Here is a 25,989-nt window from a genome sequence, read left to right on the forward strand (position 1 = left end):
AATGAGATTGTGACATAAAGATCCTTGCTGGCTCCAAAAACTGGAGTTGAAATTCAACATTTAAAATGGATTGTTGTGAAAAGTGGAATAAAAAGCTTTTTTAAGGAAATACAGTGATTTTAAGGAAATGCAGGGAACAGGGATGAGCCCATGACATCCAGCTGTAAAAGGAGATTTCCTGAATTTCAGATATTCAGGGATCAGGTAACTTCATCACTGGGCAGTCTGTCATGAAAAAGAAAACATTTTGTTCAAAACAGGTTTTCCACAGAAATGTGAATTTTCACCAAGGAGAATTTTCCACAGCAACCTTCAATTTTCAATTCAAACTGAATTTCATAACAGCACTTGGGGAACCACCCTCAGTTGTTCTCCCTCTCCCCAGTGGTTTCCAGCTTGGACAATCAAAAACATCACAGCCAAAAAAAAAAAAAAAAACCAAAATACCCTTTACTTCCCAGATGTATTGTTTGAACAAACCCTCCAAAGGTTGCAAAGAAAAATTCTCCAAACCCCAAAACAGCTTTTCTGTTTTCTGTTGACAAAATCACTGCCAGGAGCTGAGAATTTCAAAGCAGCTCTGCAAAGTTGTGGCACCACCTGACTTTTCTCTGCAGAAACATCTCCCAGGGGATTTTTGTAGTTTAAATTATGTGGTCCTGCTCTGTTTGCCCTCCTAACTCAAGGCAGGGCTCAGATGCTCCTTTTCAAGGTCAGGTCTTGTGGAAGAGGTTTTACAGCCACTTCTGGGAGCCAGAGAGGAGTTTGATCAGAGGATCCATGTTTAACCCTGAAAGAATTTTCTACCAAGGTCATTGACATAGAAACCAAGAAGGAAAGAAGGAGAAATAAGAGAAACCTGCAGCTATTTCAGTAAACATTTTGTTTGTCTTTCCTGACCAATGAGTAAACTTAGGAGTTTTGTAAGAATGTATGAAAAGCATGCATCCTAGAATAAAAACAGGTTTGATAAATGGAGTGGGTTCTTTGTATTGTCTCCATCTCAACTATGACAAGGTCTCACCTTTCCTGCCGAGATGTTGCATCTGAACTCATCTTCAAACCCTCACCCAGTGCCACCAGTGGCTCACCCAGTGCCCACAGGAGCCACCACAGCCCAGCACCAAGGGCTTTCCTTCCTCTGCCCTTCTTCACCCTCGTCATCTGAACCCCCAAAAACCAAATCTCTGCCACCACCTGCAGTCCAGCTCAGCTGGGTTTTTATAATTTTTTCCCGTTCTTTTAATGTTTCGCTGAGTTAAGAAGGCATTATTTGTGTTTTGGGAGGGACTAGGAAGTGCCACGATGGCATTTTCAGTGCTCACCCACCCCAGCTGCCCAGAAGAATAGAGCCTGCTCCTCAGCCCATCCTGCCAGTTCCTGCAGGGCTTTAATAACATTTCATCCTAAATGAAGCAAGGCCTGTCCAGCAGGAAAAAGCTCTGGAAGTTGCTGCTATAGGAGAAAAGGAAACAGCCAGAATTGGAGAGGGAATTTCAACATTCACACAGCTGGGGAAGGTGATTTGGATTTGGGCTGCAGGGATGATCCAACACTGAGCTGGGTTCCCACTCCTATGCTCTGTGGTTGAAACAGAGACAATACAAAGCAACACACTCCATTTTCAGAAGGTTTAAACTGTTTTTATTCTAACATGCATGCTTTTTATGCCTTCTTACAAAACTCATAAGTTTACACTTTATTTTGGGATGTTAGGACACAAGACAGACTATGGACTTTGGACTGGGTTAACATAAGAGATTTGATAGCAGGATGCCTTGGAAAAAGCAAAGGGAACTTTGAAAATTATACCTGGATTGCAAGAAGATTAAATCAGACAGCTTTACTGGAAAAAGAAAATCCCATTAATCTCTGCAAGAGGTATTGTTATTTGCATAAGTTTGTGATTTTAGCCTAATCATTGTAGTAGACATTACTGGTCTCCCTGAAATGGTATATAAGTGTTTGTATCCCACAAATAAATCAGATTCTGATCACCAAGTCAGTCTCCCCATCTCTCTCCATTGCTGACAACTTTACTCATTGGTTACTAGAGACAAAGTGTTTATTGGAATAGTTGCAGGTTTCTCTTATTTATCCTTTCTTTCTTGGTTTCTGTGTCAACGACCTTGGTAGAAAATTCTTTCAGGGGTAAACATGGATCCTCACATCAAACTTCTCTCTGGCTCACAGAAGTCGTTGTAAAACCTCTTCCACATGGGAGGGGTTTGGAGCTGGGATGGCTTTGCTGGCATGCACAGTGTGCTCAGAATTTTGGCAGGACCCATCCCTGGGGAACAGCTGGCCTGAGGGGCTGGAAAGCTCCCTGGTCCTTTTTGTCACGCCTGAGCCATTGTTTGAGGGCTGGCAGCAGCTCCTGGGATGAAACCACTGCAACATCTGTGGTGTAACCCCGGGGCTGGGCTGTGCCAGCACTTTACTCCTTGGTTACTCACTGCAGGATAATTCCTTTCCACCCCTGGACAGGGAATGGGGCAGCACAAGAGCCCTGTGGCTCCCTGAGTGCAGCAGCTCTGGGAGCAGAGGGGATTTCACTGGGTTAGTCCAGAGAGTCCCCTTGGCCATTCCCCAGCAGGAGGGATGCTGTGGATTTGGGGAGACAGGAATGGAGGTTGTCGTGGTTTGAGAGGAAGTGAGCTTTTTGGGATGCCATGGTCAAACCGCAACATTTTTGGTTTCCCCTGACCGGGAAATCGAATTTCAGGCAAGCGATAAGATAAAACTGTGAGATGAGAACAAAGAGGAATATGAGCAAAGCATGTATTATGTTAGATTGATAGTGAAAATCTAGGGATAGAGGTTTTATTATTTTAAGTAGAAGTGTCTTTCATATAATTTTGATAATAATTTTAGAGCGTGTGTTCTCAGAGGTGAAGGGTGGAGCGTCGTGGTTTGAGAGGAAGTGAGTTTTTTGGGATGCTGTGGTCAAACCATGTGAGGGTGGGCAGGCCCTGGCACAGGGTGCCCAGAGCAGCTGGGGCTGCCCCTGGATCCCTGGCAGTGCCCAAGGCCAGGCTGGGCAGGGCTGGGAGCAGCCTGGGACAGTGGAAGGTGTCACTGCCATGGCAGGGGTGGGATGGGATAAACTTTAAGGTCCCTTCCAACCCAAACCATTCTGGGATTCCATAATAACCACTCGTGCCAGCAGAGTCCCAGCTCTGTCTCTGTGTGCACTTCAGACACATAAAACCTTTCCTACACACACCAGGACTCACCTGACAATTCCCAGGTGCCCCAGGGATGTCATTCCCCACTCTAAAGGCTCCAACCCAAAAATATCAGAAGGGAAAATAAGGATTAAATCTGTCCTAAGTGGCATTGTCCTTTGGAAGCTGCTCCAAGGGAACACTGACATCCTCCTTCCCTTGACTTGCTGGGAAGAGTGACCTCCACAAATTCCCATCACTTCATTCCCTCTTCATTTCACTCTGCTTGTGAAGCTGATTTTCCCTTACATTGGTTTTCCCGAGCCTGGGGCTGTGCTGAGGCATCTTGCTCCGTCTTGGTCCCAAGGACAAAGGGACAGCTGTGGTAGGAGTGTCCTCCTCCAGCAGAGTGAGCTCCCATTTCCATCCTGTCCTCCTGGATTTCTCCATCCCCTCGTGGGCTCTGAGGGCAAAGCAGATTGGATGTGGAGGTAAATGTGACCCATTTCAGGGGAATGGCCTTTATCTTTTATGTTTCTTTCCAGAGAATAAATGTCAAAAATCCCTAATTCCTAATGAAGAATTCTTGATTAGGGGCTACAGTCAAACCCTTTATTTAGAAAAGCCAATTAAGAAAACCTAGAGGAGAGATTTTTTTCCTTCATTTCTAAAGTTAAAATAACAGAGATAAACCAGATAATTTGACATGAAATCAGAATTAAACACAGCAAACTAAAATTCAATATTCCCTTTAAAACCTGCTTCCTGTAGTTTATACTTGGAATAACCTCTGAAATATTCCCTTTGCTAAGGCTCCACTGCCCTTTGCTGAATTCCCTGCTCTGTAAGTTGATTCTTATATTCTACCCCAAAAATTCCTCCTTTTGTTCCACTTTCAGTACCTGAGCCCGTGTCATTATTTCTGCTCTTTCTCAGCAGCTGCTCTGCTCCTTTTCCACCTTTGCTGTGTCTTTGCAGCTCCTCCCAGTGTCAGCTCAGTTGTGATTTTTCTGACTGTGCCAGAACAGCCCTGGGGTGTTAAACAGGCTGCCCTAAATAGCAGCTCTCAGCCTTCTGTACAGTATTTTTTCCTCTTTGCTGAGTCTTTGCTGCTTCACATTTGGGAAAAATGGGTGCTGGATTTGGGGATCTGCTGGCAGGATTCGAAATCTGCCTTCCTGTGTCTGTTTTTAACCCAGTTTTGGTGCACCAGACACTTTTTCCGTCCTTTTTTCTCTTCTTTGTAGAAGCAAAAACACATGAAAGAAAATACTTTCCCCTTTTCCACTGGTTGGAGGAGATTTTTGTCTTTTATTAATCATTGCAACCACTTCTTTTTCCAATCAGTATTTTTATTTTTCCTTTCAATTTGGTGAATATCTACCAGTTAAATTTTCAATTTTAAAAGCTGGAACAAGACAAGGGATTTTGTGATTCCCTTATTTCTGTGATTTCCTTATTTTTCTGATTCCCTTATTTATATGATTCCCTTACATTTTTACCCCAGACACCTTGAGTTCCTTCCTGAAGGTGTCTTTTGCACAAATGCTTCTTAATAGCAAATAAAATAATTTTCTGTGAGATTTGCTACAGTAGAGCAAAATGTGCTAAAACCTGCAAATTAATTAATTTATTACACTATTTTTATTACATTATGCCATGTAATAAATAAATAGTGTAATAAATTATTTTAAATGAATAAAATACATTTTTTTATGTATTAATGTAAATGTTTATTTTACGTTGAGGCATTGCTGTGCAACAAAGAGGCCAATTCCCAAAGGATTAACTGTGAATTTTTGGAATCACAGCTCTGGGAGCAAGGAATGCAGAAGGATAAATTCAGAGGGTCACAGAATTTCACACAGAATCATGGAATTAAGGTTGTAAAAGACTTTTAAAATTAACAAGTCCAACCATCAACCCAACAGCACCATGGTCACCGCTAATCCATGTCCCCAGATGCCACATTCAAAGGTTTTTTGAGCACTTAAATGGATGGTGACTCCACCACTGCCCTGGGTCAGGCCCTTTCCAATGCCTGACCACCCTTTCCATGAAGAAATTCCACCTGATATCCAATCTAAACCTCCCCTGGAGCAGCCTGAGGCCTTTTCTTCTCATCCCATCCCTGGGAGAAGATCAGGAGATATCAACTCTCACCTCAGTGGGGTTTTTTATTCTTTTTTAGGTCAAGGGTTGTTGACTATTTGCCATTCCAGTCTGTTGCCCAAAATTCAATGGCACATGGCCAAAATCTTGCCCAGGATGATGTGGCATGTGGATTTTGCAGATGTGGGAAAAGATCTGCTCCACCACATCCCTGTTTCCATCACGTCAAAGGATGTGGGGAGTGCCACAGGACCGTGCTCTACACCCACTCCCTGACCCCAGCAAAAAATGACTTGGGTTGGTCAGGAATTTTCCAACCTGAGCAGTTTTCCACCTGAGAACGCTGACAAGGCCCAACTGAAGAGTTCTGGGGAAGGTTTTTATTTCATTCAGAGCTTTGGGGGTGGAAACAAAGCAAGGCCTGGCCAGGTCCTTGGATGGCCCATCAAACCCTGTCAGCTTGATCCCTTCTCCACACACCCTGGAACTGTGGCCACAGCATTTCCCACCTGACGGATGAGCCAGGGCACCAAAGAGAAGCAGTTCCATCAGCAATGGCTTTGTAGAAAAATTTAATTAATTGATCCAACAGCGAAATGTATTTATTGAAGGCGTTTTTTAATGTGTTGGCACCCAATTATTTCTCTGCTCAGTTTGGGGATCCCTCAGGCTGGCCCAGAGCTACAAGCCCAGGCTGGGGGGCAGAGGAGGAAGAGTTGGAGGTCACAGAGGAGAGAGCCCACAAGTGGAGGAGAAAAGCTGGCTTTGGTCCCATTTTTATGCTGCTGAACAAAACCTGAGAGGGATGGAAAAGGACACTTTGTGCTTGTGCTGTGTACAACTGATACCAGCAAGTCCTGGTGATAAGATAGGTGTGCTGGTGATAAGATAGGTGTGCTGGTGATAAGATGGGTTGGGATGAGCTAGATCAGGCTGGAGGATGTGATGAGGTGTCCCGGTGATGATCAGCTGGGTGCCAACACTGTCACGTTATCACTGTGGGTGCTCAGGAGGGTTCAAGCCTTCCCTCACAACACAGAGAGTGGAAAATTCCCAAAATTTGGGTAAAACAGAGGGAGATGGGTGAGTGCAGGGAAGGAGGGAGGGAAGAAAAGAGAGGATTTGGGGAAGTTCCTGGAAGAGCAGCAGCTCTGAGTCTGTGCTCTCCAACTGCTGCCTTTATCAGTGACGCAGCCCTTATCTAGGCCCAGATCCCTGGGATCAGACAGGGAAGGGGCTGCAGGTCCAGCAGGGTGTTCCACCTGCAGCAGGGAGAGAGGCAGGGCTGGAAAATTATCTAAATCCCTGCTGTGGATGCAGAGAGAGGCTGCAGGGCCTGGAGAACTGGAGATGCTCCCACTGAGGGGGCTGAGGCCCTCTGGAATGGCAGAGTGGGGATGATCAGGGCCTCAATTCTGAGGAAATTCCCCTCTGGAATGGCAGAGTGGGGATGATCAGGGCCTCAATTCTGAGGAAATTCCCCTCTGGAATGGCAGAGTGGGGATGATCAGGGCCTCAATTCTGAGGAAATTCCCCTCAGGGATGACTGTCAGACCCTGGACATCCCAAGAAAAGATTCTCAGGAGCCCTGTGACATCAGGTCCTGCTTGTCTCACTCTTTTTTCCCCTTCCAGCAACTCCTGGTATTTTCCAATGCTCTTGGAACACAGAGCTTCCAACCCAAACCATCCCCAGCCCAGGATAAACCCTTTCCCTTGGTCCTCTGGAGAAATCCCAAGGGATTTTTGTCCTGTGTGTCAGGGAGTGGATAAACTCAAAACTGTCTCCAGCTAAAGCAGAAGTTTCTCTGGGGATACTTCTCTGGTGCTTTCCTTCCCTGTTTAAAAAAAAATAATAAAATAGCAGTGTCCAGTGAACCGAAAATTTATTGTAAGAAACCATTTTAAACCAGAAAATGGATTTGCTTGGAAAACAAAGTCTAAACAAAATGTTTTGGCAGTGGCATTCAAGTAGTAAACACATTGAGCCTTCTCTTTTCCAGCTGAAGAGCTGCTCACTCTGGGAGGAAAACATGACAGAGAGGAGAATTTTATCCTATCTCTGCACTGAGTGACTGAGCAAACAGGAACCAGGCAGGTTCTCCCGGATCCTTATTTTCTTCTCTGGGTGGGATAATATATCCAGAGTTCAACATTCAGGACAAGGGGATGGGGTTGAGAGAGAAAATGCCACCTGAATAGTTGGTCTCTCTGTTTAAGCAAGGAAATTTAGGATTTTTTTCTACCAAACTTGGCTCAGTGACTGCTGGGACAGAGTTTAATTCGGATGTAGATAAGGTTAATTACCTAAATGCTCCCCAGAACTTGGTTTTCAGCCCAAATCCGCTCTCACCGAGGCTTTTGGCTGTACCTTGGCCTGAGGCTGTTTGTTTATCCCCAGGACAAGGTGCTGGGGGGGAGCTGCTCTGTGGCTTTAGCTACCAGGAGATGGTGAGAGATAAATTCTTGTGTTCGCAGCATCGCAGGGCTCCCACCTCCTCCTTCCTCTGCCTCTCTGTCCTCTGCAGCACAGCCCCCATCACGGGCAATCCCCTGCACTGGAGATCCACTGCAGAACCAGCTGAGCTATTTTATTTTATTTTATTTTATTTTATTTTATTTTATTTTATTTTATTTTATTTTTATTTTTATTTTATTTTATTTTTGCAAGAAAACATGCCAAAAACCTTCCAGCTCTGCAGCAAAACCAGCCCAAAAATTGCCAGAGCATCAAGGAGGGAAATCCTGGCTTAACAGAGTGAAATTACATTTATTTTCTTGTCAGCCTGTTGGAAATGATAAAATTATTAAAAATAAGCTTTAGTTAGTTAATCATAACCAATACATTAATTATAGACAATGTGTTGTTCTTAAATTACTCTTAGCATATAGCAAAGCTCCTTTTGTGGGAACACAGCCTGGAAAAACGACTAAAACTGTAAAGTTTGCTGAGCTAACCTTGATATGCTGCAATGAAAATTCACTGCTTTGTTTGCTAAAAATGTATAAAAAGGTGAGGAGGTTTTGGATCGGGGGCTGTGTGGAGGCTGGGATTTTGTCAGCCCCATCCACACCCAGAGCTGTGAATAAAGCAGTTTTCTAACACTAAAAATGCATAATTGGAGGGTTCTCTTGTCCTGATGGGTTTGGGGGGTTTTTAGTAACAAGGCTGAAGCTGTTGCCAGCATTTCTCAAAGTTCAATGATCCAAGCCATGGGATGTCAGAACACAGAATAGTTTATTTATAGGGTGACCAGTTTTTAAGCTTGACAAACAACATTTCATCAGCACAGAAGGGCCAGGTGGGATCCATCCAGGAGATGAGGGATTGGTCCTGGAATTGTTTGGGAGTCACCTTGGAGGGCTGGGTGATAAGATGGGTTGGGATGGCCAGAGGTGCAGGGGTAAAAACCAGCTCTGTCCCACTGCTCCTTCCTCCCCATCCCAGATGCAAACCAGCTGCTCCGTGCCCTAATCCAAGGGGAAATAGAGCACAGGTGGTTCCTTGTGCTGTGTCCCACCCCACAAGCCCCACCAGAAATGTGCACTTGGAGGTGTAAAAAATGCATGTGTTTTATGATTGGCTGTTCGCAAATATTCAAATGAATATTCTATGTGTTATGTTAGAAGGTAATGCTGTATTAATTCTCTTAAGTACTGTGTTAAATATAGTTTTAGGTTACAAAAATTGTTAAAATAGAAACGATGCTATGTAGGATACTTTTTTAAAGAAAGGACTCACAGCACGATAGCAGCTACAGGACTCCTGAATCTTTCAGAGAAAGAGAATTTATTGCTCCATTGTCAGGAGAAATGAACTTCTTCCCACCTCGAAGGCGCTGTTGGGATTCAGAGGAAGAAGTTGACGATGATCAGACAGAATCCTGTGTTTGAATGGAATTTATGCATCATGTATGAGGTGTATGAATATGCAACAGGCTGTTGTTTTTAAGGGTTAATCCTTTGTTACCGGGTGTCCTTTTTCAGGCTGATGCTGCCCAGAAAAAGGTACCCGGACATCCGTAACTCTTTGTATTTGTTGTCTCATATTGTCCTAATTCAAACTGTCCAAATGATTATTACTCTAATTGTATTACTATTTTTATAACCATTTTATTACTATTAAACTTTTTTAAAATTTTAAAAACAAGTGATTGGCATTTTTCACAGTGGTTTCCTGGGAAAGCATTGTTTGTTAAAGAATCTGGAAAAATCCAGATTTTCTGAAGCCAACACAGTCCATCCTCAGCGAGCCTGGGAGGCACAAAGCTCTGGGGTCCTGGGACAGCTTTGGAATTGGGTGGGAAGGAGCTTTGACAGTCTGTGCTGCTGGGTCAGGCTGGAGGAGCTGGGGGGCACAGCTGTGTGTCCCTGTCCGTCCCTCCTCATCCTCAGTTCCGCAGCTGCTGAGGAGCGTTTGAGAGATTAAAGCAAAACTTCACAAAGAGCCTTTCCAGGTCCATCCAGGGCAGGTGGAGGAGCAGAGGAGGAGTCTCAGGGCAGAGCTGCTTTGGCCCTGTCCCCGGGGTCTGGCCCATTTTCGGGCTTGGCAGCAATGCTGTAGTAGTAGGAGCGGATGGTGTTCTCCACAGCCACAAAGCCTGGACGTTCTTCCCATCTGCAAAAGGGCAAAAAAAGTCATCAGAGAGGAACAAATAAAATCATCAGAGAGGACAAAAGTGGCCTGATGCACTGAGAGGACACAGAGACCCTGGGAGAGAGCAGCAGCCAGGGCTCAGGAGGCAGCTGAGACCTCTCAGGGACACAGAGGGACAAAGTCACAGAGCCTTGGGTGTGATGGTGCTCACAGGGGTCTGAGGATGAGGGAGGAGATGAGGATCTGACTCCATGTTTCAGAAGGCTTGATTTATTATTTTATGATATACATTACATTAAAACTATACTAAAAGAATAGAAGAAAGGATTTTCATCAGAAGGCTGGCTAAGAATAGAATAAGAAAGAATGATAACAAAAGCTTCTGGCTCGGACAGAGAGTCCGAGCCAGCTGACTGTGATTGGCCATTAATTAGAAACAACTCTATGAAACCAATCACAAATGCATCTGTTGCATTCCACAGCAGCAGATAATCAATGTTTACATTTTGTTCCTGAGGCCTCTCAGCTTCTCAGGAGGAAACATCCTAAGAAAAGGATTTTTCGTAAAAGATGTCTGTGACACCTTGGGATCTTCCAGGATTGGCACAGGCAAATGGAGAGGTCTGATAATAAAAAAATCATTTTGGGCTGAGGAATCATCACAGACAAAGGCAGGAGACACCATTTCTTTGTGTTGTCAGCATGCAAATAGTGTGGTGAAGGTGTCCCTGCCCTTGGAAGGGAATTGGACTGGTTGGACTTTAAGATCCTTTCCAATCCCATTCTGGGATTTGGCGCCTCTGGTAGAGCTGGCACCATGGTGAAATGCTCACCTGTATGTCCAGCACTGCTGCATCAGGGAGTACATCTCTGCTGGGCACTCCTGGGGACAGTCCATGCGCTTGCCTTGCTCTATGAAGCTGATCACCTCAGGGCCCTTCATTTTCTGGGATGAGAGCAAGGAGAAAAGGGATTAATGTCTCCCAAGTGAGCAGAAGGATCAAAGAGAAGGAGGATCAAAAAACTCTGCTTTGATTCAAACCCAAATTAACTCCATTTGTTTTCTATTTCTTCTCTCTTAAAACAAGCACAAAGCTGCAGGATCCACCCTCATTTGTGCCTTTCCTAAAGTGGAGTGGGGCTGTGACACCCATGGGTGACAGAGCCAGCTCTGCCTCATCTTGTAGGGTTCTGCCCCAACTTGTGGGGTTTCCACCTCAACTTGTAGCGTTCCTGCCTCACCTTGTGGGTTTCTCCTCCACCTTGTAGGTCTCCTGCCCCACCTTTTAGGTTATCTGCCTCACCTTGTAGGGTTTCTCCCATACCTTGCAGGGTTCCTGCCTCACCTTGTAGGGTTTCTGCCCGAAGCTGAAGGCCTCCCACATGGTCACACCGTAGCTCCAGACGTCGCTCTTGCTGGAGAACTTGTGGAAGAGGATGCACTCGGGGGCGTACCACTTCAAGGGCCACTTCCCTGCTGTCCTGGCCTGCAGCAGAGCAAGGAGGGACATTTGCAGCCTGAGATTGCTTGGGGGTTGCACCTGGATTCTGCTGGGTGTTTGTGTCAAATCTCACATGGCTGAAAAAAATCACCTGAAATGGGAGCTCCAAAGCCAAATCCAGGCCCTGCTGTCCTGTTGTGCAGGTGCTGAATGCCCACAGTGCCACCCTCCTCCTGCCACCCGCTCCCAGGGCTTAGTTAAACCATGGAATCATGGAATGGTTTGGGTTGGAGGGGCCCTAAAGCCCATCCAGTGCCATGGCAGGGACACCTCCCACCATCCCAGGCTGCTCCAAGCCCTGGCCTTGGGCACTGCCAGGGATCCAGGGGCAGCCCCAGCTGCTCTGGGAAATCCATTCCAGGGATGGATTCCACAATTCCTGATTCCCAATCTCCCACCCAGCCCTGCCTTGTGGCAGTGGGAGCCATTCCCTGTGTCCTGTCCCTGCAGGCCTTGTCCCCAGTCCCTCTGCAGCTCTCCTGGAGCCCCTTCAGGCCCCAAAAGGGGCTCTGAGGTGTCCCTGGAGCCTTCTCCTCTCCAGGTGAGCACCCCAGATGTGCCAGGCTGGCTCCAGAGCAGTGGGGCTCCAGCCCTGTGACCAATTCAGTGACCTTGTCTGGACTCATTCCAACTGCTCCTCATCTTTCTTGTGCTGGTGGCCCCAGAGCTGGACACAGAATTCCAGGCAGGGTCTCTCCTTTAGTTGAGCACGGCTGGGAAGATCAGCCCTGGCTCACTCTTCATCACCCTCTCTTCTCTCTGGCTCCTCTCATCCCCCTGGCTGCCTCTGCATCCTCCTTGTCACCAGAGCTCTGCAAAGCCCCTTTTGATGTCACACCAGTGAAACACAGCCTGATGTGCAGAGGGGTCGGTGAAAAGCCCAGATCCTCCTCAAGTCTCTGGGGGTCTTATCCTCCCAACCAGGAGGGTTCCTGCTCCAGACCCTTTGTTTGCTCACACCCACCTTGTAGTAGCTGTCATCAGCTCCCAGAGCCTTGGAGAGCCCAAAGTCACTGATCTTGGCATAGTGCTGGTTGACCAGCAGGACGTTCCTGGCTGCCAGGTCCCTGTGGACAAAGTTCTTCTCCTCCAGGTATTTCATCCCCATGGACACCTGGTGCATCAGCTCCACGATGTTGCTCGTTGTAATCTCGTCCCTGGGGAGGGTGAAAGGAGATCTCAGTCATAAAGGACCTGCTGTGGTCCCTCCCCTCTGGCTTTTCCAGCTGCAAGGGAGAATGAGCATGGAGATTTTTGCTCCAGAATTATCAGCCCTTGGGCCTCTCATGAAAGATTTATTTCTGCTCTTTTCAGCTTTCCTGCACCTACAAGGGTGTGGATGTGACAGGCTGGTTAGAGAGAGAAAGCAAGATAAATGTCCTGGATCTCAATCAAATTGTATTCTATTTACCATCTGTATGGCATTGTCTTCTGTTCAGTGGGCAGTTTTCCTTATCTCTTCTACAACTGGGGAGACATCTGCTGATAACAGCTATTGGATGTCACTGCATGGCTGATAAGAACTACAGCATCCCATTGGGAGATGTGAGCCCAGAGGGAGGAGCCAAGCATTCCTGCCTGGATATAATCTGGAGATTCTGGAACACCAGCACAGCTTCTCCACTGGATTCCCCAGAGGAACAGCAGCTGCCTCTGCCACTGGATCTTCAGAGGAAGAATCCATCCTTCTCTACAGGATCTCTGCTCCAGCAGAACCACCCCCGACACTGCAGGAGGGCTGAGCCACAATTCCAATGGGACTGCTGCCAACAGCCTGACCCACAGGGTGTCAGGTTGGGTTCTGACTCTGTCAGTGTTGTTTCAGTTTACTGCACTGTTTATTTTATCTTTTTTATTTTCTTCCCTGTTAAAGAACCGTTATTTCCTGCTCCCATATTTTTGCCTGACAGCCCCTTAATTTAAAATTTATAGCAATTTGGAAAGGTGGGGGAGTTGGGGTGTTTTACATTTTCTATTTCAGGGAAGGCTCCTGCCTTCCTTAGCAGACACCTGGCTTTCCAAACCAAAACAGTAAGTTTTCCCAGAATCAGCCTGGGAAGCTTTAGGGAACTGGAGATAAACAATGATAGCCGAGTATTAAAAATAACCTGCAGGTGGTGTTTTTCTAATAATCTGTTTTTCTGGTTTTCTCATAAGATTGCTTATAAATAGGCATCTTGTTAATTAGCCAGTCATGTGAAATGTGTTGATTAAATGACCAATCAGGTCCAACTGTAGTGAACTAAGCTATAAAAGAAGAGAGGATTAAATAAATGAGGCTTTTTGCCATTTTGCCTTCTGATCTGACTCAACAGTGACACAAGGGTGGGCTTCTGAAGTAGATTTTGAGAAGAAACACAGAAAATCAGCCACGTTTTATCCAACACTCACTTCTTGGAAGCCAAGAACCTGTTGAGGGGCCCTCCAGAAGCCATCTCCATCACCAGCATCAGTGATTCTGCCTCGCACACCCCGATCATTCTCACAATGTAGGGATTGTCAAGCTGGTGCATGATCTGAGCTTCCTTCATCATCTCATCCTTCACCGTCTTCTCGTTGTTGCTCTTCAGCACCTTGATGGCCACGTCAATCTGCTTCCTGCATGGGGAACAGCCAATGTTGTATTGTCTAAAAAATCCCTTTGCCAGGATTTCTTCTCCTGGGAAGATGAGAAGCCTCAGCTTCTCCTGTGTTTGCTGCTCTGGAATGTGGTCTGGAGACTGTTTAGCCAAACATGTGAATTGTTTTTACTTAATGACTAATCACCATCAGCTGTGTCGGACTCTGAGGAGTCAGTCAAGAGTTTTTCATTATCATTCTTGTCAAGCCTTTTGTCTGTGTCCTTATTTTTCTTTAGTGTAATTTTAGTATAGCGTAGTATAATACACAATATAATGGAATATAATGGAATATAATAATAAATCAGCCTTCTGAGAACGTAGAGTCAGATTTCTCATCTCTCACCTCATCCTGGGGACCTCTCAAGCACCACACCATGGGATGGGCTGAGCACAGCTGGAATCAGGGGTCACAGCGAGCAATGGAAATCCCTTTTCCTGGGACACTGTCTGACCTCTCAACAATCTGTTCTGGCAGGGCCCTGCACCATTCTGGTGTTCCAGGATGGATAGAAAAGGTCACCTCACCCTTGTGGGTGTAGCCAGAAGTTGCCATCCTTGATCTGAGGATGAGGCACCTCCCCTCCCACACTGAGATCTGGGTCATCAGTGCTATTTTTCCAGGAGGAAACTGAGGCACAGGTAGGTAAAGACCATCATAGACAACCAGCAATAGAGCCAAGAGTGGCACAACTCCTCAGTGTCACTGCTTTGGCCTGACACAGACAGAGGTGGCCTCAGGAATGTGGTGTTGTTCCTCTGAGCCCAGCAAGTCCCTTTGGAAGTGGCAGCTGTGTGCCTGGGAATGTGGAAATTACACACCCAGGGCACTGCAGCTGTCAGTGAAAATCCATGGGAAGCAATGGAATTATAGCGTCATATCATAATATCCTGGGATATCTGGCATTGGAAAAGACCTGCAAGACCATCAAGTCCAACCCCTGGCTGAACACCACCATCCCCACTAAACCCCACCACAAAACCTCCTCATCTTCTGAACACTTCCAGTGCTGGTGCCTCACCCATCAGATCCATCACCCCCAACCTTCCATATCATTTCTAATCCCCTCCATTGTCACTTTGGGGCCCATCTAGTGACCAGGAGGACAGCTGTGGACACCTCAAACCCAGCCAGGTCCCTCTCCTCCCCTTTCCCCAGCACCCTCACTCACTTCCTCATTTTGTAAACTCCCTTCTTGACGCAGCCAAAGTTTCCTGCGCCCAGCTCCACCTCATCAATCATCAGGTGGTCCCTCTTCAGGAACAGCTTCTTGTCCTTCAGCTCCTCGGGGTCGCTGTAGGGGCTCTCGTAGACGCTGGTGTCCATGGGCAGCAGCCGGGATTTTCCTGCCCCTTCCCAAGAGGAGCACTTGGTTATAAACCTGCCCTTTCCCCATTTCTCCATCCTGCTGTCCCTCATGGATTGGGAAGGGTTTCTCTGCTCTTTTGGCCAATTCACCTCCACCTCCAGCATTTCTGGTCCCTCCTGGGCATCTCCCTCCCTTTCACAACCCAGGACCCCTCCCAGTCCTTCTCTTCACAGAGAGCAGCAGGCAGAACCTTCCCAGGAATTCTCCTGGGGAAGGCAGTGAGAAAGCTCAGAGAAAGAAGAGAGGAAACAATTCTTATCTCTATTTGCTGTGCCTGTTGTTTGGCACATGTGGATTGTGTTATGGAGATTGTTTACCCAAAGCAATTTGTTAATTGACTCTGGTGATGGTTTGGATTGATTGACCAGTTAGGTCAAAGCTGTCTGGTAAGGGTCATGGGTTTTTATTTAGTAATATAGTTTAGTATAGTAGGTAGTATGATATGATATGACATGATATGATATGATATAATATGATATGATATGATATAATATAATATAATATAATATAATATAATATAATATAATATAATATAATATAATATAATATAATATAATATAATATAATATAATATAATATAATATAATATAATAATATTCTGAATCTTGGAGTCATTGCACATTACTCCTCTAGCTGGGGGTCATCCTGCATCAATACAGTCCTAGTGTACTGCAAGAGATGGGATGAGGACAGGGGTCTGAGCATTCCCACTCCACATATCTGCCCTTTACCCCACTGAAATTTAGCTGAATCCACTGAAAAATGTTAATTTTAGTGAAAAAAGTAAATTTTAGTGAAAAAATGCCAATTTTAGTGAAAAACGGGGCTACGACAGGGCTTCACTTGTGGCTAAGGCAAAGAATGGGGTAAGGCTTGATTTCCTGGGAGCCCAGTATGGGTGCAGGGCCCTGAAATGTCTGGGGTGCTCCTGGGTGCTTTTGTAAGAAAGGGGCTTTGTAGCAGGGCTCCAGGGGACCCCTGGGCTCCTGGGACATTCCCATTCCTGTCCCCTAAGAGGAGGAAAGGGCTCTGGATGTGCTCACCAACAGGGTCTGGGGTGTATCCGTCTGCATTGAGAGGGCCCAGGTTTCTCTGGAAAAGAAATGAGGAGAAAGTGGATAAAGGAGAAATTGCTTCAGTTGCAAATGGAAGGGAAAGGGACAGGGAAAGTGCACCCCAACACAGCCCCAGCTGGTGATCCCTCTGAAAGGTGACACTGGAGTGGTCTGGAGGCAACATTGCTGAGTATAAACAAATTTTTTCTGTATAAATAAATAGAGGGGACATCACTTAGCCTCACAATTTCTTGAGCTGGGAGGGACCCTCAGGGATGATCAGTGCAGCTCTGTCCCTGCCCAGCCACCCCAACACTCCCACCCTGGGCACCCCTGGGAGCTCCTGCAGCTCTGGCAGCCTTGGCACCATTCCCTGGGCAGCCTGGGCAGTGCCCAGCAGCCTCGGGGGGCAGAACCTTGCCCTGAGCTCCATGCCAAGGCCTGGCACAGCTGCAGCCCTTGCTGGGCTCCTGTCCCTGTGCCAGAGTAGAGCTCAGCCCCTGCCCCTGTGCCTGCCCTGGGGAGGAGCTGCAGCCCCCGAGGAGCCTCCCCTCAGTCTCCTGGGCTGCAGCTGAACCAGCCAAGTGCCCTCAGCTGCTCCTCAGCCCTTCCCCAGCTCCGTGTCCCTCCTCTGGGCACTCTCCAACAGCTCTGGGTCCTTCTGATCCCGTGGTGCCCAAAGTGCCCCCAGCACTGGAGCTGAGGCTGCCCCAGGGCAGAGCAGAGTGGGACAATCCCTCCCTGGGCCTGGTGCCCCCAGCACAGGGTGGCCCTTGGGGCTGCCAGGACCCAGCAGGGACTCAGATCCAACTTGCACTGACCAGGACCCCCAGGCCCTTTCTGCAGTGCTCTGAGATGAGCCAGATCTGCTGTGATGCCTGGAACAGTTGCTGTGCACATCCCAAGGGATGCTCCTGACTTAGGAGAGTCCAACTTGGGCACCTTGGTCTGGTTCTCTGCATGTCTGCTGATTTCCAGGACATCCAGGACAGCCAGGTTGGGCTTTGGGATTTGCTGCTGAATTTCTTTTTCCCTCAGCCCCTTCCCCAGCTCCGTGTCCCTCCTTTGGGCAGTCCCCAACACCTGGAGAACCATCACTCTGGAAGCCACTGTGGGTGAGGTGATGGCTGAGCCCTCAGGCTGTGCTCAGCCCCCCTGGGCTCCCCAAATTCCCTGCTTTCAGCCCAGCCCAGCGCTCAGGGACTGAGCAGGGACATTCCCCAGGGCAGGGCGAGCACAAAGCCCTGGCTGGGGGCCAGTGGGAGCAGCAGGGCTGAGCATTCCCAGAATCCCAGCGATGGAGGGGTCCCCAAGGACAGCCCCACATGTGGCAATGAGCTCTCGATGAATGGAAACCCTTCTCAGCTCCACCACGGGCTGTGCCCAGCTATTCCCCACCCCCATCCAAGCTGGAAAGGGAACAACATCCCAGCTGGGCTTAATAAAGTCCAGCACAGTTGCTGAGCTTTCAGACAAAAGCGGGGTTTGAAGAGCAGGGTTTGATCAGCCAAGCTTGAAGTGCAGCAATATTAAAACCACTGAGCTCCCAATGAGATAAAGGCTCCCTCAAACTCACGCTCACGGAGGGGTGGGCGGGTGGAACTGGTGCTGCCGAGGCTGCAAAACAAGAGAGAGGGTTTGTTATCAGGAATTTGTTATCAGGAGTTTGTTATCAGGAGTTTGCTCCAAGCAGGGCCAAAGCATTGGTCCTTGAAAGACCCTGTGGGTCTGATCCCATCTCCTCCAACCCCCAAAGGAAAATTTCCCCAGCTTTAGCCTAAAGAGGAGTGGAAATGGTTCTGGATGTGGCTGTTATTCCCAAATTTTGTAAGGGAAAGTGGCACCACTGAAGCACCCCATGGGTACAGAGACTGGCTGAGGTGTGTCCCAGGACAGGGCAGGGTCTCAAGTGACATTTGTGACACATGGACCCAAAGTGGCGCCTGGAAGGAAGGGAAATTTGGGCTGGCATTGCTCCAACTGGAATCAGTTGGTGGCAGACCAAGGCCAGGGGTGGCACTGGGAGGTCTCAGCTCACCTGGCATGTTGGGGTTGGGGCAGGCTTCCCTCAGGTAGAAAATCAGCCCGTCTGGTTTGAGTTTTAAGTACTCCACCAACTGGGAAAGGGATGAGAGGAAAAAGAGATTATTGTGAGGAGAAAAAAAATCAATATATAATATATAATATATAATATATAATATATAATATATAATATATAATATATAATATATAATATATAATATATAATATATTATATATTATATATTATATATTATATATTATATCCTTATATTGTGCATTTTATATATTATTATATATAATATAAATATAATATCATTATATTATCTTATTAAATAATAATATAATACAATACTATATTATTATATAGTATATATTTAATTTTATATTGACAATATATTTAATTATATATATTATTATCTATATTATACATTATATATTATATTGTATATCAATTATTATTACTATTACTATTACTATTACGATTACTATTGCTATTACTATTGCTATTACTATTACTATTACTATTACTACTATTATTTGCTTTTGTGGCTTAGGACATTGAATCCTCTCAGATTTATGGCAGGCAGGCACCAGACTGTTTCTGTCTTCTCTGTGTGCACTTAGGGATGTCCCAGGGGGTGATTGCATCCCTGGATATCTGCCAGAGCTGGGAAGAACTTGGGAAATTCAATAAGGCCCAAAGAAAGACAAAATCTGCAGTCTGAGCAGTGGCATTGTTGTGCCAGCCAGGAAGGGGTTTAGGCCCTGATGTGTGGGATAAACCCTGACAGAAAGCAGATCCTTTCCCCCAGAGGAACTGCAGGGTTTGTTCCATGGATCCGAGGCAGTTTTTGATGGTGGCACCACTGGATCCAGCACAGAGGGGACATCACCCACCCTGGGGACATCCAGCCCAGCCCAGGGACACCAGGCTTTCCCTTCCCCTCCTGCCTGGCTCAGATTTCAGCTGAAACTGGGAGCCTGGCATGGCTCTGTCACCATAAAAACACCCCAAAATCTTTGTTTTCAATACAATTCTGAATTAAAACAACCCTGGGAATTCAGAAAATTCAGCAAAATGGGGTTGTTGTCCCTCAGACAGCCCTAGCCAGGAGGAAGCTCTGGCTTCCACTCCCTGCATAATTTCAGTTAATGGTTTAACTCTTAAATTACTTGTTTTAATTAATTAATCCCAACTAATATAGGTATTAATTATAAATATTGTGTTACTCTTCAATTACTCCCAGCCAGCATGGAACAATGTTGTCATGAGCTACTTTTGCAGGAGCACAGCTGGGGAAAATTACTGGAATTTTAAGTTTTGATAAACTAACTCTGATACAACCCAGTGAACAAAGCCAGGGAGAGGAAGATGGATTGAGGTTGGACATCTGGAAAGCAGAATTTATGGACCACAAGGAGACTTTGGAGAAACCAGAAGAAAAAGAAACTAAAAAAGATTCAGTTTAAGCATTGGAAAGTCCCTGCTAAGGAAATGAAGAGAAAAATTTTTTTAGTCTTAAAAAGATTAAAAATATGATCCAATTAGCAGGAAAAGAAAAATTAATAACCAATAGAGGATAGAATACTAATTAATATAAGAGAATTAGCAGAGAATCAGGGAATATTCTGAGTTGGAAGGGACCCCTGAAGATCAGTGCTGATGATTATTAATTATTAAGTGGTGGGGATCAAACCACAAACGTGGTGTTATGATGTCATTTAGAAGCAATGAACATTCCTTTATTTTTCTGTATAAATAAGTATAAAAATTAAAATACTTTTATATAAATATATTTTCTATAATAGATATATAAATATAAATATTTTAATAAATATAGATGTATAAATATATTATATTCCTATAAATAAATATTTATATTTTATATCATTTAATATAAATATAAATGTCTAATCAAGTAATAACATTTTGGATCAGGGTCTGTGTGGAGGCCAGAATTTTGTCAGCCATGCACACAACCCCTGGCCAACAATAAAATAATTCCTGATTTGCTGACACTAAAAAAAATGGCATTAGAGGGGTTTATTTATCCTGAAGATTTTGAGGGACTTGGTTATGCTTCAAAGCAAGGAAAAAGTGCCTCAGTTTCCTGCTACCTGCCAGAGTGTGTCGAATTTGGTGCCCTCAGGAATGGAATATTTCCCAGATTTATCGTGGTCCACCCGGTAGTGATACACGGTCTTGCCATAGACGAGGGACAGGGCGTAGGCACGGTTCTCCTTCTTTTCTCTCAGCCTGGCAGGGAGCAAAATGATTCATAAATTATTAAGGGCAGCTCTTCGTTCTACTCTGAGGATTGTCAGTGCCAGTGGATAGTGGGCACGATATGTGGAGAGGCTTCCCTGCATCCCTGCATAAAATTCTATATATTATATATAAAAGTATATATATATTAAATATATATATATATATATATAATGTATAATTCATAATATATAACATATAACATATAACATATAATATATAATATATAATACATAATATATAATATATATTATATTATTCTCTATAAAATACTATATCCTGTATTTAAAATAATATATTATTTATTATTTATTATAGATTATATTTTTATAAAATAGATATATTATATTATATTATATTATATTATATTATATTATATTATATTATATTATATTATATTATATTATATTATATGTTATAAAATTATATACTATTATATATTATAAAATTATACATATAATGTATAAAATAAAATGCATGATGTATATAATGTATAAAATTATATATATTCCAGTACAAAATAAAATGCAAGAGGCTGTCTGGAGCTATTTTTAAGGGCAGTGGGGGTGGGAAATGGTCAGAAATCCAGGGATACCAGCACTGGACACTCACAGGAATTTCCCATCAGGCTGTGCCCCTGAGTAGAGCCTCCGTTCCGCCTCCTCCCTGCTGATGTTGCCGTGGTACCAGGGCATCCTCTCGTGGGCTGTGGTGGCCACCAGCTTCTCCACCTGGGGAGCCTGGCTGATGATGGCCTGTTCCAGGGCATCCCCCTGGAAAAGAGCAGGAAAAGAGACCTCCTGCCATCCTGCTGCTCTGCTGATGGCTTCAGCACAGCTCACTGGGGGCACATGACACAGGAAACTTGGAGCCTCGTGATCAACTGAGACCCAACAGCTGCTGAATTATTTTCTGCTGCAGAGCAGAATTCCTGCTCAGGGCAAGGTTCTTCCCCCCGAGGCTGCTGGGCACTGCCCAGGATCCCCAGGGAATGGTCCCAAGGCTGCCAGAGCTGCAGGAGCGTTTGGACACAGAATTTCAGAATCACTGGGTTGGAAGAGACCTCCAAGATAATCGAGTCCAACCCAGTCTCAACACCTCAGCTGAACCCTGGCACCCAGTGCCACATCCAGGCTTTGTTAAACACACCCAGGGATGGGGACTCCATCTCTGGGCAGCCATTCCAGAACTTCATCACCCTTTCTGTAAAAAACTTTTTCCTGATATCCACCCTGTATTTCCCTTGGCACAGCTTGAGGCTGTGCGCTCTGGTTGTGTCAGTGCTGCTGCAGACAGAGCCCAGCCCAGCTGAGCACAGGCCCCTTTCAGGAGCTGCAGAGAGCGATGGGGGCACCCCTGAGTCTCCTTTTCTCCAGGCTGAGCACCCCCAGCTCCCTCAGCTGTTCCTCACAGGGTTTGTGTTCCCAGCCCCTCACTGACAGAGCCCTCAGGGCTGCTCAGGGTGGGGTTTTGGGGTGGCTGTGCAGGGACAGGGGCTGCACTGATGATCTTTTAGGTCTCTTCCAGCTCAGGATATTCCATCTCTCCGTGATTTTCTTGACAGCACAACCTTTCTGGTGCCCCTTCCCACCACCCACAAGCACCAGGATCTGGCAGGGTCGGTGCAGTCTGGCAATCACAGGGAAGGACCCTGAGCTCCTTTCCCCGCCAGTGTCAAACCGTTCCTGTCCCTTTGCCAGGAGGTGGCGATGTCCTTTGTGCTTTCTGCAGGTGGCCACAGATCTGCTCTGGGGGAAACCCTACAGAATCCCGTTCTGGGAGAGAATTCTGCTACAAAATACCTCATTTTAGCACAGAACACCTCATTCGGCTGTAGAAACCCTACAGAACACCTTGTTCACCCTATAAAATACCTCATTCTGTCAAACACATTTGGTGTAAATAGGCCAAATTCAGGAAGCTTCTGTAGAAAGGCTCCATAAGGGCACTGCCTGAGCCATATTTCTCCAAGGACTTAAAAGTCAGAAAAAATAAAATCCTAGAATGATTTAGGTTGGATAAGACCTCCAGGGTCATCAAGGCCAAGCTGTGCCCCATCCCCACTTTGTCCCCAGCTCAGAGCACTGAGTGCCACCTCCAGGCCTTCCTTGGACACCTCCAGGGATGGGGACTCCAAACCTCCCTGGGCAGCCCCTGCCAAAGAAACAACAAAATGACCCCTGGAAATATAGGAGGAGCCAAGGTAGCAGCAGGCAGAAAGAAATGAGGTCCATGGCTGCCAGTGGGACCATTTTGAGTTTTGATTTATATATTTTAATTTATATGATTTTTTATATTGTAAATATTCCAGTCTGCAATAAAATGCAGGAAACTGTTTGTGGCTATTTTTAAATATAAATAATTCACAGACCTGATCCAGCGCCCCTTTCTTGATCGCATGGGTAAAACCTTCACTGGTAAAAAAAACCCTCCAGAGATGCAAAAATTCCACTCCAAAGAGTGAAAATGACCAGAGCAAAAGTCTAAATCTGCTAATCTGCTTTCATTTCATCTTCAGCACAATGTTTGGAGGCATGGGCACCTCACATATGGAAAGATGTTCCCAGAAATCACAGAATATTCTGAGTTGGAAGGGAACCACAAGGATCATCAAGTCCAGTTATTAAGTAAATGGCCTCATATGGGGATGGAACCCAAAGCCTTGGCATTATTAGCACTGTGCCCTGACCAACTAAGCCAATCCAGGATTGGGATGGAGAATCTGCTGCCAGCAGTGCCAGGGACACATCCATGGCATGGAGGTCATGTCTTTATGTGCCCCTGGAGCTCTGTGGTTGGGGTTTGGGATCGGTTTGTTTAGTTCTGGGATGAGTCATTGGGTCTTGGGATGAGTTGGTTTAGTTCTGGGATGGGTTTGTTGGGGTTTTGGAGTGGTTTCTTTAGATTTGGGATGGGCTTCTTGGGGTTTGGGACAGGTTTGTTGGGGTTTGGGATGGGTTGTTGGCTTTTTGGATCAGAGCTCTGGTCTAAGGCAGGGAGCATCCCATGGGATTCAGAGGAGAAGGCCTGCAAAGTGAGCTCCAGCTGTTCCAAGGATGGATCTGAAGGCTTGGGAAGATTTTTAGACCAGTGTGTGGAGAAGAAACTGAGGAAGAGCAGGATTCAGACCCCTCACAGTGCCAGCACCCTCCAAGGAGAGGAACCTTACTCTGCTGTGCTGCAAATGGGACACAACAGCTCCAAAGGGATCCCAGCTTCCCACCCTGTTAGAACCCTGTCTGCTGACAATTTCAGACTTTCTGTGCTGCCAGGCACTGACCCCCAAGAGAACACTGCATTGACCCGAGGCTGTGGAGAAGTTTCCAAAATGGAATGACAGAACTGGGATTGTGGGTGTGGAGTTTGAATAGAAGTGTGTGATGTCACAGGGTAGAAAACTTAGGGTTTAAGGCTTTAGAATATAGTAATATATATAAAGCAAGATGGAGGTTTTAGGGTAGAGGCTAGTCCTTCTTCTTCACCTTCTTCACCTTCTTCTACATGGGTTTGGGTGGTTTTGTGTATTGGATAAAAAGTCCACATTGTGAGCCATGGGTGGTGGGTTATTGGGTTAAAAGTAAAAATAATTTCGGTGTAATTTCTTAATTGGACAGTTTATCCTTAAAGGGACATGTAGAGAGAGAGATGGGGCTCTATTTTTTAGCTTGTTAGAGTGAAGGGCTGTAGAACTCAGGGTTTGTGGGACTGTAACAGAGATAAGAACTGATAAACATCTGAGAGCCAACCTGAAACACCGCAATTAATCCTGACCCTGGCAAAAAATAAGAGAAGCAAAAAAAAGACAAGCAAAAAAAGACAACGCAAAAAAAAAAAAGAATCCACACTACCCCACACTTTGAAAGCCCCAGTACCTCCAGTTTCCAGGTCTGCCGCACGTATTCCCGCACCATGTTGTCCCTCATGCTGTCGAAGACGCCGGGCTGGGGCTCCACGCCGCTGGGGCGGTTGCAGGGCTTGCGCAGGGGGCAGCAGAGCCCGTCGGCGTCCTTGGAGTAGAACTCGCAGAGCTCCTCGGGGCCGCAGTGCGCCTTGCCCCCCAGGATGGCGTAGGTGCCGTTGAGCTGGCGCTCGATGGGGTAGTGGTAGAACTGCAGGTCGCACACCTGTCACAGACATCTTTTATGGAAAATCCTTTCCTTAGGGTTTTTCCCCCCTGAGAAGCTGTGAGGCCTCAGGAACAAAATGTAAACATTGATTATCTGCTGCTGTGGAATGCAACAGGTGCATCTGTGATTGGCTCATGTTGGATGTTTGTAATTAATGGCCAATCACAGCCCAGCCAGCTCGCACAAAGAGCTGAGCCACAAACCTTTGTTATCATTCTTTCCTATTCCATTCGTAGCTAGCCTTCTGATGAAACCTTTCTTCTATTCTTTTAGTATAGTTTTAATGTAATACATATCACAAAATAATAAATCAAGCCTTCTGAAACATGGAGTCAGATCCTCATCTCTTCCCCCATCCAAGAACCCCTGTGAACACCGTCACACGCACCATGGAGAGCACGTAGCCGCCCAGGCTGCGCAGGCACTGCCGCAGCAGGAACAGCCCGTCCGCCATCCCGCCCAGCTTCAGGTGCTCCTCGGCCTCCGAGCGCGCGATGCTGCCGTAGTAGAAGGGCAGGTGGGCGGCGGCGTCCGGCATCTCCCCCTCCGCTCGATGGATCACGCACTGTGGAGGCTGGTGGGCCAACAGGGAGGAAGGTGATGGCGCTCCCCTGCAGGGAAAAGCCTTCAAGTTATAACCAAATGTTGGGGAAGATGAAACAGGAAAGCCCTATCAATATGATTGCCTGGCAAAAGATTTTGAGAATATAGAAAGTATAAGCGAGATTGAAATGAAAGCAAGCTTTGAGATCCCTCAGTTACTGAACAACGGGAAAACAATGGTGTGGCTGGCTGAAGGTAATCCTCTTTTTGATGGAACAACACCCTCTGATTGCAGACAGCTCCAAGGGTCCAAGCAGACCCTACTTGGACCTGTCTGCAAGGTCCAAGTACTACCTTGGCAGAAGGGGCCCAAAGAGGAGTTTTTAGGGTTTAAAATACAGCACAGTATGGTAATGTAATTAATCTTATAGGCTATATGGAAATGCTATAGGATTTGTATATTGTACTAGATTGGTTAGTGAGAATTAGAATATTCAACACATAAGGTTTATTGTATTGTAATGGGACCTCACTCTCTTACCCTTTTTACTCCCTTACCCCTTTTACTCTCTCACCCTCTCATCCTCTCTCCCCCTCTCTCTGAGGTGTGG

General features: G+C 46.0%; 1 protein-coding gene across 2 annotated transcripts in view; it reads right to left on the minus strand.

The window, feature by feature from the left end:
- Nucleotides 1-7,973: 7,973 nt before the first annotated feature.
- Nucleotides 7,974-25,989, minus strand: part of ZAP70 (zeta chain of T cell receptor associated protein kinase 70) — a 37,302-nt gene continuing 19,286 nt past the window's right edge. Inside the window, exons 2-14 of one of the 2 annotated variants that reach the window (XM_074528851.1) lie at nucleotides 25,224-25,446; nucleotides 24,581-24,832; nucleotides 21,321-21,481; nucleotides 20,561-20,699; nucleotides 18,459-18,537; nucleotides 17,997-18,037; nucleotides 16,409-16,457; nucleotides 15,168-15,342; nucleotides 13,769-13,975; nucleotides 12,342-12,534; nucleotides 11,222-11,362; nucleotides 10,709-10,821; nucleotides 7,974-9,896 (exon numbers count right to left, since the gene is read on the minus strand). In XM_074528851.1, the coding sequence (XP_074384952.1) occupies nucleotides 9,773-9,896; nucleotides 10,709-10,821; nucleotides 11,222-11,362; nucleotides 12,342-12,534; nucleotides 13,769-13,975; nucleotides 15,168-15,342; nucleotides 16,409-16,457; nucleotides 17,997-18,037; nucleotides 18,459-18,537; nucleotides 20,561-20,699; nucleotides 21,321-21,481; nucleotides 24,581-24,832; nucleotides 25,224-25,373 (1,824 nt within the window). In that variant the 5' untranslated portion in view covers nucleotides 25,374-25,446 and the 3' untranslated portion in view covers nucleotides 7,974-9,772. Of the gene's footprint in view, nucleotides 9,897-10,708; nucleotides 10,822-11,221; nucleotides 11,363-12,341; nucleotides 12,535-13,768; nucleotides 13,976-15,167; nucleotides 15,349-16,408; nucleotides 16,458-17,996; nucleotides 18,038-18,458; nucleotides 18,538-20,560; nucleotides 20,700-21,320; nucleotides 21,482-24,580; nucleotides 24,833-25,223; nucleotides 25,447-25,989 lie in introns of both variants that reach the window. The other variant, XM_074528850.1, reaches the window with a different exon arrangement.

The sequence above is a fragment of the Zonotrichia albicollis genome, chromosome 29 (genome assembly GCF_047830755.1).
Source record: "Zonotrichia albicollis isolate bZonAlb1 chromosome 29, bZonAlb1.hap1, whole genome shotgun sequence".
NCBI lineage: Eukaryota > Metazoa > Chordata > Aves > Passeriformes > Passerellidae > Zonotrichia > Zonotrichia albicollis.